The sequence below is a fragment of the Monodon monoceros genome, unplaced genomic scaffold, assembly GCF_005190385.1.
Source record: "Monodon monoceros isolate NGI ecotype Baffin Bay Population unplaced genomic scaffold, NGI_Narwhal_1 Super_Scaffold_1, whole genome shotgun sequence".
In the NCBI taxonomy this organism is placed as follows: Eukaryota; Metazoa; Chordata; class Mammalia; order Artiodactyla; family Monodontidae; genus Monodon; species Monodon monoceros.
The window spans coordinates 55792591-55811083 of record NW_021703765.1 but is presented as its reverse complement, the minus strand read 5'-3'; the positions used below and the strand labels follow the sequence as shown (position 1 = coordinate 55811083).

Here is an 18493-nt window from a genome sequence, read left to right as displayed (position 1 = left end):
CTTTCTATGAACAAAAAAGGTAATAACAGGTGATTGTTAGTTAAGAACCAGAAGATTTATTTTGAAGCGTTATAATTTGTTTTCTTCATTGTTTTAGGACTCTTTATTAAAAGAAAATATACAGAAAGAACTGGCAAAAATTCAGCTTGAAGGTGTCTCAGAACAAACAGAGGACCTGCAAAGGAAGGTAAGTTCTTCACGTAAAGGGCCTGCTCCCCCACCCACTCCAGCCCTTGTGATCCCTTGCCGGTGGCTGCCTGGAAGGTTCTGATCAGATCAGGGCAGCCTCTTCCTCCCAGGAGCTGTGCTCCAGGTACTTTGTGTTCAAATTGGTTCTGATGCTGCCAGCTTCTGTGCTTTAGTGGGAAGAGGCTCCTGATTTAATTTCTGCTGTCCTGTCCACTGAGGGAGGAGTCGGGCTGCCACTTTACCATCACCTCTCATTTCCTCCTGTGAACCAGGGGTGGGCGGCATGAAAAGATGGGGCTTCTTCCCTGTCCTGGATTCACTGCACATGGTGAGAACGGAGGTCCCCACCCCTGCCCCCAACACCAGCGCAGCTCCTTGTGTGGTGTTGGCAACACTCAGGCTTCAGCCCTGTGCTTCTGATTTGTGGACTTTGATGTCAGCAGGGGGTTATTTATTCTCTTTAGCCCATGCCAGATGAATGGTTTCTAGTGACCAAAAAAGAATCTGCTCATTTGCAGATGGTGAGGGAGGCCTATTGCTATATTTATAATTTTCACTCATGGATTTTGTGTGTGTGTGTGCGCGCGTGTGCACACACACACACATAGATATGCATGTATGCACATTGATATGTGTATGATAGTGTATCTGTGTATATATGTATCTTGTCTCTGTCTCTCAGCATCCACACACGTATACAATCATGCACCCTAAAATGTATTAGCCTGGAATTAATGATGATTTGGGAAGAGTTTAAGGGTTTATATGTGGGCTTTAAAGTACCTCTGCAAGCAAACATTTGGTAGGAAGTGATAAGCTGATGAAAATAAATTCTTGTATCCATTAAAGAAGATTCTCTTTGGATTTTGACTGGAAAACACTTTTAGAACCATTCTGAGTTACTTTACATTCCTGGAAATTACGTTTGTAATTTATGAAACCTTTCTTTTCACAAATTAGAGCATTCCTGATAAAAATAACAGCTGAGAGCAGCTCTCAGCCCCTGGACTGCTGGCCTAACAGACATCATCCCATATAATCATCATGAAGTCCTGTGAGGCAGTGTCATTATTACTGCAGGTTACTGATGAAACTGGGAGGTGTTGAGTACCAGGTCTCCAGCCTGGCAGAAGCAGGCCCGTTTGCCTAACTCTATGTCTTAACTCCTTGACTAAGTTCTCACGGTCAGTAGAAATTAATAAGATTTTACTTTCTAGGTTCTGCATATTTGGGTCCTAAAGCGAACATGAGGTCTTCACAATGGAGACATTGGGGGAGTCTGTGGCTTCATGGCCAATTAGGTTGCCTTTAAAAAAATAGACCACCTTTTCTCACACAGAGTGAGCAGTAAATCATTTCATGAACGACCTAGTCCACTTCCAGCCCAACTGTTGACCTTAGCATAGGTGATGGTGTACATCTTCACTCTGTGTTCTGGAATATGTTTGTTGCTTAAAAGAGACAACATCTGGAGTGCCGAAGTTCGCGTTGTATTCAAAGTCAAACTAAACTGAGGCCTTTATTTTCCATCAGCTGGACAGAGTGTTAACGCGGAGCCAGCACGTGACCAGGGCCACCAAAAGGATCCTCGACAAGAGTCGTGACCTCCTGACGTTTACGGAGAAGCTGCAGGCAGACATCCAAGGTAGTGTCCTCGGAGCCTTGTCTGGCGGGTCTGGCTTCCTCGGTAGGAAAAGCTTATTCGCTTCACTCAGCACATGAGTAACCATGTCCTAGACTCCTAGACTGGACACCTGGAGCCTTCCCTGTATCCACATCGTTGTCTTTCATTGAGAGTTTTATCTTTTAAAAAATGGATGTTTCCTTTTTTCTTTTCCACATCATGCCGTACACTTCGGTCCTTAGTATCAAATAGATATGGTGCCTCCCCATCCATTATGAATTTGTCAAATGAACACTTATTAAACGGAGCACATTTGCCGAGTGGTGAGCCGAGGTCCAACAACAGACCACGAGAGAAGATGAGATAGAGCAGTTGATTCCTCGGGGGGGGTCCAGCCTGAGGAAGTAGCCAGCCCATCTCAAGGGGCCACACGACGTGGTCAAGGCAGGGTGCAGGCAGAGAGAGGGAGACGGGACCTGGAGCGCAGGCCTTTATTAGGGTCTGTGCATGGAGTGCTTTGGGGTTCCTGGGCTAAGGCCAGACTGGCCAATCCAAAGCAGAAGAGCAGGGTTTTGGTAAGTCCCTGGGGACCTTATCTACGGGGCATGTAAGGGGAAGGTGCTGGGAGACAGGAAGACTGTCCATCACTGGGGCCGTTGGGGAAGTCATATCCAGAACTTACATTTGCTTTGCCTCTGCGGCTGCGTCTAGGACATATGTTTGCATGAGGGGCCAGTGTTAGTTTAAGGTCCCTGCAGGCCACTTAGCTGAATGAAATGGACACAGAGGCAGCAATACCACAGAGTAGCTTAGCTAAACTCTCAACACCATCTCTCTGCCCAGAATAGGAGTTGATGGGATTTGGAGCTTCAGTGTGGTCCCAAAGTATGTCCTAATATCAGAATAATTTACGCCCTACTCAACTGGGATGTCCCATCTGATCTGGCTTTTAGAATGCTACTGTCAGTTTTTTGGCTACCAGAAATTCTGGCTTTTCTTTTTGGATTATGGTGTAAGGGCATAAAAAGTATAGACTCCAATATGAATCAGACTTTATAGGGCAAAAGGTAAGGATATTATTAGAACAAATGACATGTCTTTTAAAAAAGAGTAGTATCAGGCTTCCCTGGTGGTGCAGTGGTTGAGCGTCCGCCTGCCGATGCAGGGGACACGGGTTCGTGCCCCGGTCCGGGAAGATACCGCATGCCGCGGAGTGGCTGGGCCTGTGAGCCGTGGCCGCTGGGCCTGCGCGTCCGGAGCCTGTGCTCTGCAACGGGAGAGGCCGTGGCAGTGAGAGGCCCGTGTACCGCAAAAAAAAAAAAAAAGAAAAGAAAAAAAAGAGTAGTATCAAGTACTGGTGGTTTGTTCCTGCAGTAAATATTACTGAGTGCTTCTACACGCAGATGTTCGTGCCAGGGGCAGGGAATGCTGCCGTGAGCATGGTAGGCACAGCCCCTGCCCTTACAGTTTATGGGTACTGGGGAAGCAGACATGAAATAAAGCAGTAATCCCAAGTCCATGAGTGTTTTGACAGAGGATGTCCAGAGTGCATTGGGATATATGGGCTGACCTGGCCTGGCTAGAGGTTCAATCCAGTTTAGGTGAGCAGAGCAGGCCTTACTGGAGAAGGTTCTAAGTTTTTCCGTTTTAGTACTGTCCATTTTTGAGAAACTTATTCAATGATTGATATATATTTTCTCCATAGAAATCATCGAAAGGGCAGCAACTGTAAATCAGACCTTGGATGAAGATGTCCAGTTACCCAGTTCTACTCTTCAGAATATGCAAAAGAACATCACTTCATTGCTGGAAATCATTCAGAAAAGGAATTTCCTGCAGTTGCACCAAAATGCCACTCTTGGACTCAAGTAAGTGCCTGAATACCATTCATGACACAACCAATTAGAGGTAGGAACTTGAAAGCTGAGGGGGAAGGAGGCAAGTGGAGGAGAAGGAAAGAAAGCTCTCAGTGGGGCAGAAGGTCATAGGAGAAGAGCTGGGTGCTGGCCCCTCCAGAAGAGAAAAGTGTGATCAGTAGAATTTCTATCTTTGCTATTACGTCATAGGTTCGGTTTTTCTCTGTGACCCTAAAACAGCATTTCTGCTTTGTGTGAACAAAAAAAAAACTCAGGATACTGTCTTCCTTGAAGATTAAGTGTAATGCTGTAAACTCTCATGGAAGCAGACACAGGCAGTGGCTACCACTGAGGCTGTGAACTCTAGGACAGACTGCCATCATGCCAGATTAATTTAGCTCAGTCATGCACACTGTCATCAAAACCCATGATGTGAAATGACAGACCACAAAGAATTGTTAGACATTCACTAGGAGCTTGTAATTTGCTTTCAGGCTTTTTTCTTAGTATTTTCACACAGTAATTACTTGATGTAATAGCAAAGCTGTCTCTCTGCCAGGTTGTGATAAATGTCTTAAGTACTGGTTTAGTCACATAATACTCCATCAAAACTCCATTGTCTATAGTGAGATGTTTAAACTATTTTTAATGTATTTTACTATTTTAAATAATGTTGTAATGAACAACTTAGATAAGAATCTTTTTCTGTATTTCACATTATTATCTTATCAGGGTACATGTTAAGGAGTGAAATCATTTAGCCAAAGAGTTTGCATTTTGAGGATTCCCGACTTGCATTGCCAAATTATTTTCTAAAACGTTTTTAAAAACAACATCCACTTCTACCGGCACACACGGGAGAGCTGAGCTTACATCTTTTTTCATCATTGAATGGGATTTTTGACATTGTTGTTAATTTGTTCTGTGAGAAACAAAAGGAGGAACTTATGTTGCATGGGATTTGGAGAGGGGACTCATAATCTAATTACTAGAACATTTGTTAGGGCCCAGGAAGGGCCCTGAGAGGACTATGGACTGGTCGAGGGGGGCTCAGAAGTGGGCGAGGACCCAGGGGATGGGGAAGGGGCCGCCGTCTACAGAGCACCTCTTCTGTGCTGGGTGGTGTGGACTGCACCCCTCATGGACTGCAGGGGCTCATCCCTGCCACCTTGTTAGGTGCGAAATATCCAGCTGGAGAAACTGAGGCCCAGAGAATATTAGTAGCTTGCCCCACGTGCAGGACAATATGAAATCTGGCTACACACCTAAATCTGTCTGACATTAAACCCCATTATTTTCCAGCCCTAAACAACAGGAAGTACACTTTAGACCCAGTCCATAGAAGATGGGTGGGTGGAATTTCCATGGTCAGCTCAGAGACCATGGCTGTGTACCTACACTAGATTGTAATCACCTCTCCCTGACCCAGCCCCTCCCCTGCATCCTCCCTTCACTGGATGCATGGTGCGGGGACCCCCACAGGGAAAGGCTCATACCTCCATGCAGGTGGTCCCAGGACCCACCTGCAGTTGAGGCAGCCACCGCAGGGCACCCTGCTCTCTCCCCACCTTCCTCAGCTCCCCGCTGCCTCCTGGACCACATGTAAACATCACGTATTCATTCCAGCCTCCCTCTTCACTCACCATCTCCCCCCATCCACCCGGCTCCAGCTCATCCTAGGCTCAAGGTCCTCCCAGCGCCACACGTGGTCGGTCATCTCATTCATTCTCTCCCTCGGCTGCACGTCTCTCCCTCGGACGGAGAATCCCTGCAGTTCCCAGGAGTCATTTTGCAGGGGTCCTCCCCCCACCAGTACCTTCCACGGTCATGTCATTCGGTCAATAAAGTGGATTGAGCCCACAGGTGTCCCACATTGTGCTAGGACTTGGGGACACAAAAGAGAACAATAAAGCCTTTTGCCCACTAGGAGCTCACAGTCCAACTGGGAAAAGTTGACTTACTGAGTAGCAGTTGAGAGGAAGGGGGAGAAGGCAGGGGGCCCTCTCCCCACCTGTGCCCCCTGACCCTTGTCCCCGCTAGGCCCTCCTCCTGTCACCCTTTCTCTGTCATTGTAGCTCTTCTGTTTCTATTTGGAATTAAGTTATTCATAAGATTCTTGAACTCCCTCTTTAATTTGTAAGTTAAATTATTACTACTGAGACCTTTTATTTTAAGAAGATTTTTAAATGCATTCTTAGGCCTCCACTTTCTTCCATAGATAATCCCTGTACTTAAGTCATTTCAAATTTCATGGATTATTTTAGGACTTATTTCTCAGCCTTGTTATTATAATTCTTAGAAGATTGATAATTTATGCTGAAGTACAGCAATCCTGTAAGTGAGAGTACTTAGCACACAACCTAGCTGCTTATCGTGCATGTGTCAGGGTCCCCAAGGCCACCTCCACATTCAGAGTTTCACCAGGACTCTTGTGACTCAGGGCTGAGATTTCCTAGAGCGGCGTATTAAGGATGCACCGCTGGATCATGAGGAAGATGCAGGGGAGCTGGGAGGAGCCCATGCAGGCTCCCTACACGCTCTCCATCCCAGGAGGGACCACGGAGCACACTCTCCCCCCAGCAATGAAAATGCAGCAGCTTGTGTGTGATGCCCAGGGAAGCCCATAGAGTTCAGCATCTGAGGTTTTCAGTGGGGGCTGCTCCCATAGGCTCCCTCTGCCCAGCACATACCCACATTCCAGACTCCCAGGAGGGAAGCAGGTGTTCAGCCTAAACCACATTGCTTGCACAAACAGTCGAGGCAGTGAGCCACCCTTATCAGTCAGGGGACAGCGGGAGCACTTGCAGACGCCAGCCGAGGGCCAGCCTGGCAAGCAGGCCTTTCTAAGGGTAGCCAACTCCGGCCTGCTATCTTTCCCTTTACCGCACCCTGTAAATTATCCTTTGTAGCTGTGTTTCCCAACTGTTTTCCACGCAGGTGTCCCCAGACCTATCAAAAGATATTTCAGTAAAGAAATGTGTCCTGTGCCCAGATAATTTGGTAAATGCAGTGTCTTAAGGAGAGACAAGGTCTTTACTACAAGTCTTCAGGCTGATGTTTCAGGATCTCCGAAAGGAGCCTGGAGAACACAGCTAAATGTACTGCAGCACGCAGCCCTTTCTCATGGAACTTGCTTACCTGTTCACGGCACTAGTGTTGTGGAGAAACGCAGTTTGCAAAACACTGTTTTACGTAGTAAGGTAGATAGCTAGGGGGAAGCAGCCGCAAGGCACAGGGATATTAGCTCGGTGCTTTGTGACAGCCTGGAGGGGTGGGATAGGGAGAGTGGGAGGGAGGGAGACGCAAGAGGGAAGACATATGGGAACATATGTATATGTATAACTGATTCACTTTGTTATAAAGCAGAAACTAACACACCATTGTAAAGCAATTATACCCCAATAAAGATGTTTAAAAAAAAAAAAAAGAAAAACACTGTTTTACTGTGTTAACTAAATAAATTTTACAAGAAGAAACTAAGAGTGCTGAGGGGTTTTGTGTTTTTTCTTTTTAGTCTTTCAAGCCACTGCTGACTGTATCATTTCATCTGATCACAGCTTAGGTGGTAAATTCATTTCATAGATGAAAATATGACCTCTATATTTAAATTTCTTTGAGAGACACCTTCTTTAACAATGTGAATTGACAGATTCATGGCCACATGTTAGGAATATATTGGATTTATTTGTGTGTTTCCCGTGTGCTCTTTTTGGTTCTTGTTGCCTGCGTCATAATGCAACATCTTGCTATCATTTTTATAATCATTAAAAATCATAAGAATGTTCAAATAATTCCTGATAATGCTCAATGATATCAGACTTCAAATATGTATCTTTGGAAAATGTTTTTTTGTGGTGTTTAGCCCAGCGATCTGATGATATGTGTAAGCTAAGGGTGATTTACAAGGCATTTTCCATGAAATTTTTCAAACTTCTTCTGACAAATTGAAGCAAGAAGTTAATGGGATATATTCAACCACTGCAAAGTTCTGTAGTATGAAAACTGTATCATTCTGTAGAGCTTTAAGTTTAAATTTGATTGAAATAGCAATTTACAAAAGAATAGGGGAAAATGTCTTTCGATTTCCTAAAGCTTGCTTTTATCAATGGTACAAATTATATCTTTATGGCAATTTGGATTTGAAAGTTTTTATAAAATCTGTTTTTTAACTAGCTGCAGAAAAACCTTTATATTGTATAAATACACTGGTAACTTGAGAGCAAATCACTGAAGAGTCTCCTTTTTTCGATTTCTGGCCATATTATAATGAAACATTTCAGTTGCCGTCATTCACAGACTATGGTCCCAATTTTCTGAATCAAGATTCACTGAGATGGTTTCTTTTAATTCCATTACTAAAATACGTTAGTAAGTGTGTGAATAAGGAGAGTTTGTTAAGGATAAAATGTAAATCTGCCATACTAATAGCTGTCTTAGAAAAATTGTTTCCCTTTTTAAGAGATTACGAGGTACCACTTAGGACGTCACAAAGGAACTCCAGAACGATTATGTAAAAGTCTCTTCCACTATCGGGGTCGGGGGGAGTGGTGGTGGGATGAATTGGGAGATTGGGATCGACGGATATACACTAATATGTATAAAATGGATAACTAATAAGAACCTCCTGTATAAAACAAAAAGTTTCTTCCACTGTCATTTCAATGATACGAGCTTTGTTGTTCATTTCTTACCATGTGAACCGTCTATTATTTTCCCAGGGCTGCTGAAGATTTATTGTCACAAATTCAGAAAAATTACCAGAAACCACAGGAAGAGTTGGAGGTATTAAAAGAAGCAGCAAGCAGCCTCCTTTCAAGACACAACAGTAAAGTGCAGGCCACAGAAGAGCTCCTGAGGGAAGCAGAGAGGAAGACCCAGGAAAGCAGTCGCCTGCTGTTCATTGTCAGGGCCAACCTGCGAGAGTTCAACGTGAGTCTTACCAGCTCTCTCCCCATTAGAGCTGGTACCAAATTCTCCCATGTAAATGATACCAGTCTTAGCTTCTTAAAAACTGAGTCCCGGGGCTTCCCTGGTGGCGCAGTGGTTGAGGGTCCGCCTGCCGATGCAGGGGACGCGGGTTTGTGCCCTGGTCCGGGAAGATCCCACATGCCGCAGAGCGCCTGGGCCCGTGAGCCATGGCCGCTGAGCCTGCGCGTCTGGAGCCTGTGCTCCACAGCGGGAGAGGCCACAACAGTGAGAGGCCCGTGTACTGCACAAAAAAAAAAAAAAAAAAAAAATGAGCCCCGAAGGCTAACTTCAGCACATAGTGTCAGGCACCGCGGTTCAGAAGCCGACTTGCTTTTATGAAGCATCCTTAGAGGTGATTTTTGCTACAGGATAAAAAGCTGCGTGTTCAAGAAGAACAAAACTTGACGTCAGTGCTAATCGCTGAAGGAAGAGGACTGCTTGATGCTGCCACTGCACCTGCAAATGCTTCAGGAAAGGCTCTAGCAGTAAGTCCCAACTCAGCACAGCTGCAATACCCAAAGTTTCTAAAGAATCTTCCATCTCAGATACATTGTTAAATAGTTGCACATGTAGTCACAATGTTAATTTCTCTATGTAGCAGTTAGAGCATCACCGGGATGAGCTGCTTCTATGGACTGCCAAAATCAGGCACCACGTAGATGACCTGGTCATGCAGATGTCCAAAAGAAGAGCATTGGACCTCGTCTACAGAGTGGAGGATCATGCCACTGAGCTCCAGAGACTGGCAGGTGCTCTGGACAGGTGAGACCACACCTTGCAGGAATTCTCAGGTTGTGATTTGTGGATCAGAGAGAAAAAGCATGGCTATTTTGATCACAGTGTTGAGTCAAATTCTTTTTTTGTCTAAAAATGAAGACTTCTCTTTTATTTCCATGGCAAGGAGGATTTTCTCCCATGTCTGGTAACGTGGTTGACCATCATCAGCAGGACCGTATGATGGAGAAATGCAAACTGAACCAGATAGGAATGAAAACAAATATTATGCTCTGATATCAAGCCATCGAGGCCTTAAGTATCTACCTGGTGCTCAGGACTTTATTGTTAGCTTGCATATGGACAGAACCAGATATTGATTTATTTATACATCTTGTCTTCTTGGACCTTGTGATCCGGCGGGCTTTATGTGTGGATGCAGGTTGTGGTTGCCCGTCCCGGGCTATTAGAAGTGTTGGGAATCTATTTTCCAACTACTGAAAGATACCATCTCCATTACTTTCTACTACCTGAAGGTCTACCATTGTACTATCATAATTTTAACATGTATTTTTGGATATTTGTCAAATATATCCTCAGCTTGTTAGAAATATCTTTAAATGAGAAGCACAGCTTTAGGCCAGTGGTTCCCAAATTGTTGCAGCAGTACCCTGGGGAACTTTAAAATACTGATGCCTGTGTCCACTTGCCCCTCTCCCATCCCCCGAAGACTGTGGGGTGTGAGCTGTACTTTTCCTTTTTTTAAGATACTCAGGTGACCTCATGTGCAGGAATCGGGGCTTTAGGCCTTATCAGTGATTTACACAATATTGTTAGTTGGTACATTTATTTCTTTAGAATCTGTGATAAATTATGAGTGGAAAAAGTCTGGACACACTAGAATATGTGTGTTTCTGTGTGTTGGGTGTGTTTTGTGGAAGGAGAAAAATATTTTTCCCGTTTGAGGAATGCTGCCATAAAAGATTAGCTCACACAAGGAAAGCAATTGAAAACGATGTATTGAATAACATAGACTATTGCTTAAATTATGTGCTACATTGAGCACTACCGCCTGTGTCTGCCATCGGAGTCAGAAAATGGAATTACATACTCATTTCTTCTCCTTTCTTCATCTTTCATCGTTTCCCAAAAGAGAAAAGAATGTTCTGATTACAGGCACAGCTACAACAGAGTCTTTATTACTTAGTATGAGTGGTAAAAGCAATTTGGTGTGATACGTAAAGTCAAATAACATTATTATCTTTTATTTATAAGTCACTGAATTTTGCCAGTGAAGTAGTAACAAGTAATAACTGCTGGTGTCTGGTTTGGGAATCACCCAACTCAATAACCTCGGGAAGAAAATGAAGTAGGTTACTCAGCAGGCAAAGATGTGTCAATTGTCAGATTTCATTTTGAAGCTAGAGTGAGCTGGATGAAATTGCACCATTGCCAGCTGGCAACTTCTTGAGTGATTTGCCCACTTACAAGAGTAAAGTTCAGATGTTTGAAAGATCTGATGCTCCTCCAAAACCCCTAGTGAATTTCCTCAACTTGGTCTATACCATTTGAGGAATAAGATTCAGCATCCTCATATATGCTTAGGAAAGCCTTTTTTGTTTTTTTTTTAAATTACCACATGCCGTAGCAGGAGAGATTACAACCAATGCAAACATGCAGCGGCACCCCAGACACACGCAGGGGGTTTGAACAGAGATCAAAGAATGGATGGTTTAAAAGATGGGACACAGCAGTCATGTCTTCTTTGGGTGTTAATTAAACAGCAATTCTTAGTGTTATCACTTCTTAAGATTACTTTTGGAGTTCGAGGGGAATCCACATGTTGACATGAAATCCTGTCTTCCTTGTTGATGATAATTCTCTAAGGGGGAAGAAACTGGAAGGCTTTTAAGAATAGTGGGGTAGTTCAATTTAGTTGATCATAACATCTCTAAATATGTTGATTTCACAGTGGCCTTGGAAATGTTAGTCATGTGTGCCTAAATGCGACCAGTGCAACCCATGTCCATTCCAACATCCGGAGCCTGATTGAAGAATCAGAGAAGTTGGTGAAAGATACTCTCAGGACTGAAAGAAAGGCAAGCGTGGTAAGAAATGCCCTGGGGGCTTCCGTGTGCGCCTTCCTTTTCGGGGCACTGTGGGGCAGCGATCCTGCCATGAGGTGCTTGAGCAGACATGCAGTGGCTTAAATCTATGCTCGTCAACATTCTTTTCTGGTGGGATCTGTTTAAGGCTTCTGTCATCATGTGACGTAAGTTTTCATTTCCTAAGTCGTAAGTAATTCTTAGAACAAAAATGATAATGCTGCTTGATACCCACTTGCGACAGCTCTTCTTACCCGCCGTGAAGATCTGCATTTAATGGCTGTTTTTGTGTTTATAGATTTAAAAATGGCTGTGTTCCTTCTCTTCAGCCACAAACTAGAACATATATTAAACGTAAGATAGGACAGTTTAAATTGTCCTTGCCTGTTATCTCGCTGACTTCCTTGTTTGGAACTACACTGGAGGCTATTCTGATAGAATGAAGTTGCTCTCTCCACCTCCGCCCTGCCCTCCAGTTGCTATGTTTAACTTGTTCTGTTTTACAGGCCTCAGAATCTCTTGTTTCTAATGGGAAAGCGGCTCTCCAGCGCAGTGCTGAATTTCTAAAAGAAGGCAATAGCCTGAGCAGAAAGCATGGAGGTCAGTTTCCAGCTTGGACTGTGTTGATATCGGAGTGATTGTGGACACATCTCTGAACATACTTCCAGAGCATTCATCTTTCCTGGAGCAATTTGAAGCTTAACATTTCTTTGTCACAATAATATTCCAGTTTCCTATCATAGACACATCATATAATTTTTATTTTAGTGATATCTCATTTAATGTGCAGTCCCCTCCAATCTTCCATAGACTCGATAAGCCTTCCGTGAGAACCAAAACCTCTACTCGCTGCTTTAGTGCCTGAGCCCTGGCTGTTCTTCATAGCGTTTGTCAGGTTATCTGTGATTTCATGTGCTTCTCTATTCATCTCTCAGGGTTTCACAGTTTCTTGAAGAGATGTATTATGTTTTTGTTTTTGTTTTTTTTTTTGCGGTATGTGGGCCTCTCACTGCTGTGGCCTCTCCCGCCGCGGAGCATAGGCTCCGGACGCACAGGCTCAGCGGCCATGGTTCACGGGCCCAGCCGCTCCGCGGCATGCGGGATCTTCCTGGACCAGGGCACGAACCCGTGTCCCCTGCATCAGCAGGCGGACTCTCAACCACTGCGCCACCAGGGAAGCCCAAGATGTATTATGTTTGATTCCTCTTGTGTCTTCTTCATAGGGCTAATGTAATGTTAGACTCGTGATAGGTTCTTATTAAATAATTACTGAATTAAATAGATAAATTGATTTATCTTTAAAAAAATACCTATGCAGTTTCATTTTTCCCAAGAGTTTCAGTAAGCAGTTTTGGCATATGTAAGAGTTATCCAATAAGCATAACACAGAATGGCAGAGGAATCTGTTGTGGAAGAGAAACATACAAGTTTTATAACGTATAGTGTACCTATCACCTTAATATACTCTAATACAACAAAAATATTGTCTTTTCCTATGGGAGTAAATGGTGGGCCATAAACAAGGCTCATACCCCCTAGACTACTTCCATGTCCAGTCCTGGACCCTTCCACAGCCAAGGGCTTGGATAGGTGCATATTTTTTGTTTCTCTGTGAGTGGCACAATTTAGAATTTATGTTCATCTCACAATATAAAAAGTCCCTAATTCTCAATCATAAAGCTTTAAACACAGACTCTAGCATCACTGCTGATGGGCGGTAGCTTTAGTTTACATAACTAAAGGTATTTTGTAGGCCACAAAATAGTGAACTTTCTGGCAATTAAAATTTTATGCAGAACCATCATGTTCATCATGGATTTTATCAATAATTTATTTTTTAACCAGGTGTTCAGAATCCAAATGTGATTGTGTATTACGAACAGCAATTTTAAAAGCAAAAGCTTTGATCCAAGAGCTTTGATCAAACATGAAGGAGGACAAGTTGAGTGCCTATTGGGTGGTCAGAAGGGAGCAGGAAAGTAGGGGAGGGACCCTGGCTGAGAAGCAGGTGGGGGACTGAGAAGAAGATTCCAGAGCAGGAGCCCATGTTTGGGGTCTTAAAACCTAGGGGACAAAGGTGGCCAGGACTTGGGTGTGGATAGGAAGTTAGTAAGTCTGATTAAGACTGAGTGACTTAAACACAGTTTGTCACCCTAGAGCTCTGATTAAATTGGACATGAATTTAGGAAGAAATATTAGTGCGAAGGGAAACAAAGTAGAAAAGATGATCAAGTAAGCCCCAAAACACACAATTTTTATAATGAGTGGTGTTATTTCTTGCTGGAAAAACTTTCAATATTTGGGGTCTCCGTAGAAAGCTGCTGATTTTATAGATGGGTCAGGAATGATAAAGCTCTCATGTAGGCAACTTTTTAGGACTAACCTAAAAGGGAACACTTTTTCCCCTTTGAATAGGTATCGTGTTGGAACTGAGTGAATTGAAAAATACTGCAAAGAGATTTCAAGAGAATGCTGATAAAATTACTAAGCAGACCAATGAATCACTCTTGATACTTGGAGCAATTCCTGAAGGTAAGTGGAAGGGGGGGTTCTTGATTTAATTAATATCTTCTCATTGCAAAACCCTTACACATGAGCGTGAGGAAGACCTGCCTCAAGTCTGATGGAGACCCCTCACCCGAAATGAGGCCAAGATTGGTAGAGGAATATGGTTTGGAAGTGAAGATCATTATGTTTTTTATAACATCAGAACACCTGCATTGAAGTAGTAGAGTTATACCTGAAAAACAAAAGCCTTAGATTCTTTATGCTACCGTATTAATTGCTTACTTTTAAAATGGGCCTGAGATGAAAGAAGGGCCATTCAAAGAAGCCAGGAAGTAAAGAAGCTGGAACGTTCCTGCTTTAGGGGGAAATGCTAGATTCATTACAAATGTGGGAAATTAGAGAATTCTTGCTTGGAAATTAAAGAAATCTTCCTTTGTGAGGTGATAAGCATTCTAAAATAGATCACTTTAATACTGATGGTTTGGAAATGCAGTGTTCCATTAAAATTTTTAATAGGATAACTTTTAAAAAGTATAACACAGGCGAGTTGTGCTGCAGTGATTTATTTATTTTACACTCCTTCAACCTTTTTTTTTTATAAGATTATTTTAAAAGTCTTATAAGACAGCCAAACATCTCCAAAGTTCTTCTGTCTGCTGGTTCATCTTATAAGCATGAAAGTTACCGTGGGGAGCTGGACTTGCGGCGCTTTGGACTGACTTAAATCAATGGAACATTTTCTGATATGGAAATTTCTTTTTCACTTATTTATCTGTTTTTAAGGATACATGGTGTATGTTGATCAAGCACTCAAAAATAACTTTTTGTTTGGAAGCAATTTCCAACTTGCCAAAAAGTTGCAAGAAGAGTAAAAAGAACACCTGCATACCCTTCATCCAGCTTCTTCTAGTGTTAATCTTTGCCCCGTTTGTGATTGAACACTTTAAAAATGAATACGAGTGCCTTTAAAAAAACCCATCCGCCAGATTTTCTAGAATAACTGAATTCCACTTTATCTTTAGTGACCATTTAGTTTTTCCTGCACTGTTGTTTCCAGCAGCCAGTTGATGTTGTGGGCAGGTACACTTCCTCTAGCCTAGGATACTTCCATGTCACGTACAGATTTAAATTCCCAAACCTTCTTATCTAGACGCAGAATGATTTGGAGATGGCGTTAATGACCATGAGAAGGGAGTGATAGGAAAGGGACCAAAGAAAGAAGTTTAGATTATTAACGTGTAAGACGCTGAGCACATGGCATCTCATTGTGTATTGAAATCATATATCAATACAGAGGGTTGTCATCAAAAATATTTCATTCATCCATAAAAGGAAGCAGTAGAGCATATGATATGCAGCCTTAATATTGCCATTAAAAACAGAAGCCCCCTTTTTTTGTGTTCAACAACCAGCAAAAAATTCTGTAACGTGTCTATGTAAAATTACATTTGTTGTGGTTTTTTGGTTTTCTCTGTGTATAACCACCAGAGTGCATGCTTGCGTATAAATTTATTTCAGGTGTCAGAGACAAAGGCACCAAAATCAAAGAGCTGGCCACATCTGCAAATCAGAGCGCTATGAGCACTCTAAAGAACGTTGTGGGATTGGGCCAGAAGCTGTTGAATACGTCCACTGACCTGTCCAGGGTTAATGCCACGTTACGAGAAACAGAAGAACTCCTCCGTGACTCCTCAGTGACCAGTAGGTCGTGGTCTCCCCTCCCATTAGGAAAGTCTGTGTCGAGCCGTTTGAGTTTGCCAAGGGCACAGTGGTGCCTTGTTCACAAACAGCAGTCCTAAAAAATAAAAATGCACCAACATCTGGATTTGCACTTACAAAAAGAGAAGGGCCTTGGGTGATGCCTTGTGCTGGTGCATTTTTCATATATTTACCAAAATGCCAAGGATTTGATTATTAGGATATTCTGGTTTATCCAGTGCATTAGTAATGACCAATTCATTTCTCTCGTTTCCTCCCTCCTGCCAACTTTCTCGCCACCTCATATTTTAGCTTTGTTGGCTGGAAGAAAAGTCAAAGATGTGGAAACACAAGCGAACCTTTTATTTGATCGGCTGAAGCCTTTGAAGATGTTAGAAGAGAACCTGAGCAGAAACCTATCAGAAATCAAACTGCTGATCAGCCAGGCCCGGAAGCAAGCAGCGTCTGTGAGTGCCCAGCACCCCTGCAGCTGAGGCTCCTGGAACTGCAAGTCCCAGAGGCCTCCTGTGCAAAGGGCCTTCGGCCACACTTTCTACTAACCAGCTCTCAGTAACCCCAGATTCCTCACAGCCTTGTCTCCAAGTATATTTAAAGCCTCGTCTTATATGTATTTACCTAAGTATATTTAAGTCTATTTAATTAGTCTCATTTTCTTTGAGTCTTGCTTTTTTCGGTGTGTTTCAGAATGTTGTTAGCAAAGAGATCTCTGTGTCCTTATGGACATTTATCATCGTGGCCTAGATTTATAGATCTGCACCAATTAGCTAGATGGTGCAGAACACATTAGGCCTGGGTGTCAGCATCCCTGTAAGTCTCACTGGTTGCATATGGTGCTATTTCCATCATTTTACCAACTTTGTGTTCATAATCCAAGTAATCTTCAGAAGGTTCACACAGTGTGGGCCTCGTCTCCGTGATTCTGACAAAACAGCTTGAACTGCATGAATGCTGCACAAATCCAGGTCACTAACTGCATAAAACACACAGTTTAAGAGACTGCTTCCTGGTCATCCTCGGCACATGGCATTGGCCATGCACCAAAGGAGAGGCATTTCAGGGAAATAAGACTTGAGAGAGAATATCATTTGTCTTGATCCTGGAGACCTGTGGACAATAGATGTGACCTCTGGTCTAAAGAGTATCTTCCTGAAGTTTCTAGCCAAGAAAAAGGAGCTCTGGATTCTTTGATCCCTGAGTGACTTCACTTTGGGAAAAGGGCTGTAGGTTTACAAGAGCTCTGGTTTCCATCTGTTTTAGTTCTAGTCACCAAATAAATGTAAACCCGATGGATGGTTCCAAGTGCTCTGGTTAATATAAACTTATAATTTTGAAGGTTAATATAAGGATTATATGCAAGTAATTACTTATCAGAGAAATATGTAAGTGAAAATAATTGCTCTATAAATATTTGCTGAGTAAGTAGATCAACCCTCCATTTATTCCATACATGATCATCAAATGTCCTGTGTCAGGTATAAGATTCCAAGGTGATTTGGATAAGCTCCTTGTCTTTAAGGAATTAAATCTCACATGACAGAGTTCCCAACATAAAATTCCCTTTTAAAACCTGACTGACTTTTCCATATTAAAATATTTTACCAAATAAAGTAAGTTTCAGCATCATCTGGCTTTCACCTTATGAGACACGAAGCACTGTGCATATCCAGAGAGGAAACCTACGAGCAGTGACGACCTGGAACAGAACAGCACTGTTCAACGCCAGGCGTGCTGCCACCGTGTGGCCCTAAATGATTTTTAGGCACTTAGGAACACTTCCGTTTTCCTTCTACAGATCAAAGTTGCCGTGTCTGCAGACAGAGACTGTATCCGGGCCTACCAGCCTCAGATTTCTTCTACCAACTATAACAGCTTAACACTAAATGTGAAGACAAGCGAACCTGACAACCTTCTCTTCTACCTGGGGAGTAGCATCAGTGTGAGTATGACCCGCAAAAGCAACGCTGAGTCTCTTAGGGACAGAGTATATTTTCTGAATCGGTTAAAAAAAAATAGGGCCTTTGTGAAATCACTAATTCTTCTATGAGAACTAATCTTTTGCTAAACTGGTAACATTAGATTAAAAATAATCAAACTACAGAACTGAATGCCCGTGAGGAGAAGAGTGGCATTTATGAAAAGTACCTCCCTCTGCCATCTTAACTGTGACCTGTGGGACAGAGCTTTTCTTAATGTCTCCTGTGACCTCTGAAGCCACGGAGTTATGCTTTGGGTCTGTGGACATTGGCCGCTGTTACCAGGAGTGGAGGCGTGCACCACAAGGGGCACATCAGAATCGTCAAGCTTCCCCCCAGGCTATTCCACCCAGCGAGATTCCCAGGGTTCCCAGAGGGCACGCCCTCTATGGAAGACTACTGATTCATTTGACTGTGTCATTGGGAACAGGTCAGAGCCCTTGGGTATGTTAGGGCAGAAAATATTAGCAAGCACAAATGCCACCTGAAATGTCTTCTTAAGATACAGGGTGCAAAGCACAGGTCAGTCCGTGATGTACGATTTCATGGCTCCTGTCTCGCTGTACATCTCATGTTCGTGCATTGCCTTCTCAGACTGGGCAAACAAACGAGTGCAATGCCTCCCCTCATGACCCCGGTAGAGGCTGGTAACCCCCAGCAAGTTTTCTTGGAGAACTTCTTGGGAGGCTTCATGGAGGGCTACGCTGGGCAAGGGTGGTGGGCACTGATGGCCAACGGTGGCCACCATCTCCAGTACCAATACTCCAGGTCATGCTCCAGCTCCAGGGAGGGGAGCATTTAAAGACAGAAGACGATCTTCTTTGTTTTCTACTTAAA

General features: G+C 43.2%; 1 protein-coding gene across 1 annotated transcript in view; it reads left to right on the top strand.

Moving 5' to 3' along the window:
* The window catches only part of LAMA1 (laminin subunit alpha 1), a 160176-nt gene that overhangs the window by 106433 nt on the left and 35250 nt on the right, over positions 1-18493 (top strand). The window contains exons 34-45 of the mRNA XM_029222204.1: positions 98-187; positions 1723-1834; positions 3519-3681; positions 8388-8598; positions 9006-9122; positions 9236-9399; positions 11324-11459; positions 11963-12056; positions 13872-13988; positions 15483-15665; positions 15975-16129; positions 17476-17619. Coding sequence (XP_029078037.1) covers positions 98-187; positions 1723-1834; positions 3519-3681; positions 8388-8598; positions 9006-9122; positions 9236-9399; positions 11324-11459; positions 11963-12056; positions 13872-13988; positions 15483-15665; positions 15975-16129; positions 17476-17619 — 1686 coding nt within the window. The remainder of the gene's footprint in view (positions 1-97; positions 188-1722; positions 1835-3518; positions 3682-8387; positions 8599-9005; positions 9123-9235; positions 9400-11323; positions 11460-11962; positions 12057-13871; positions 13989-15482; positions 15666-15974; positions 16130-17475; positions 17620-18493) is intronic.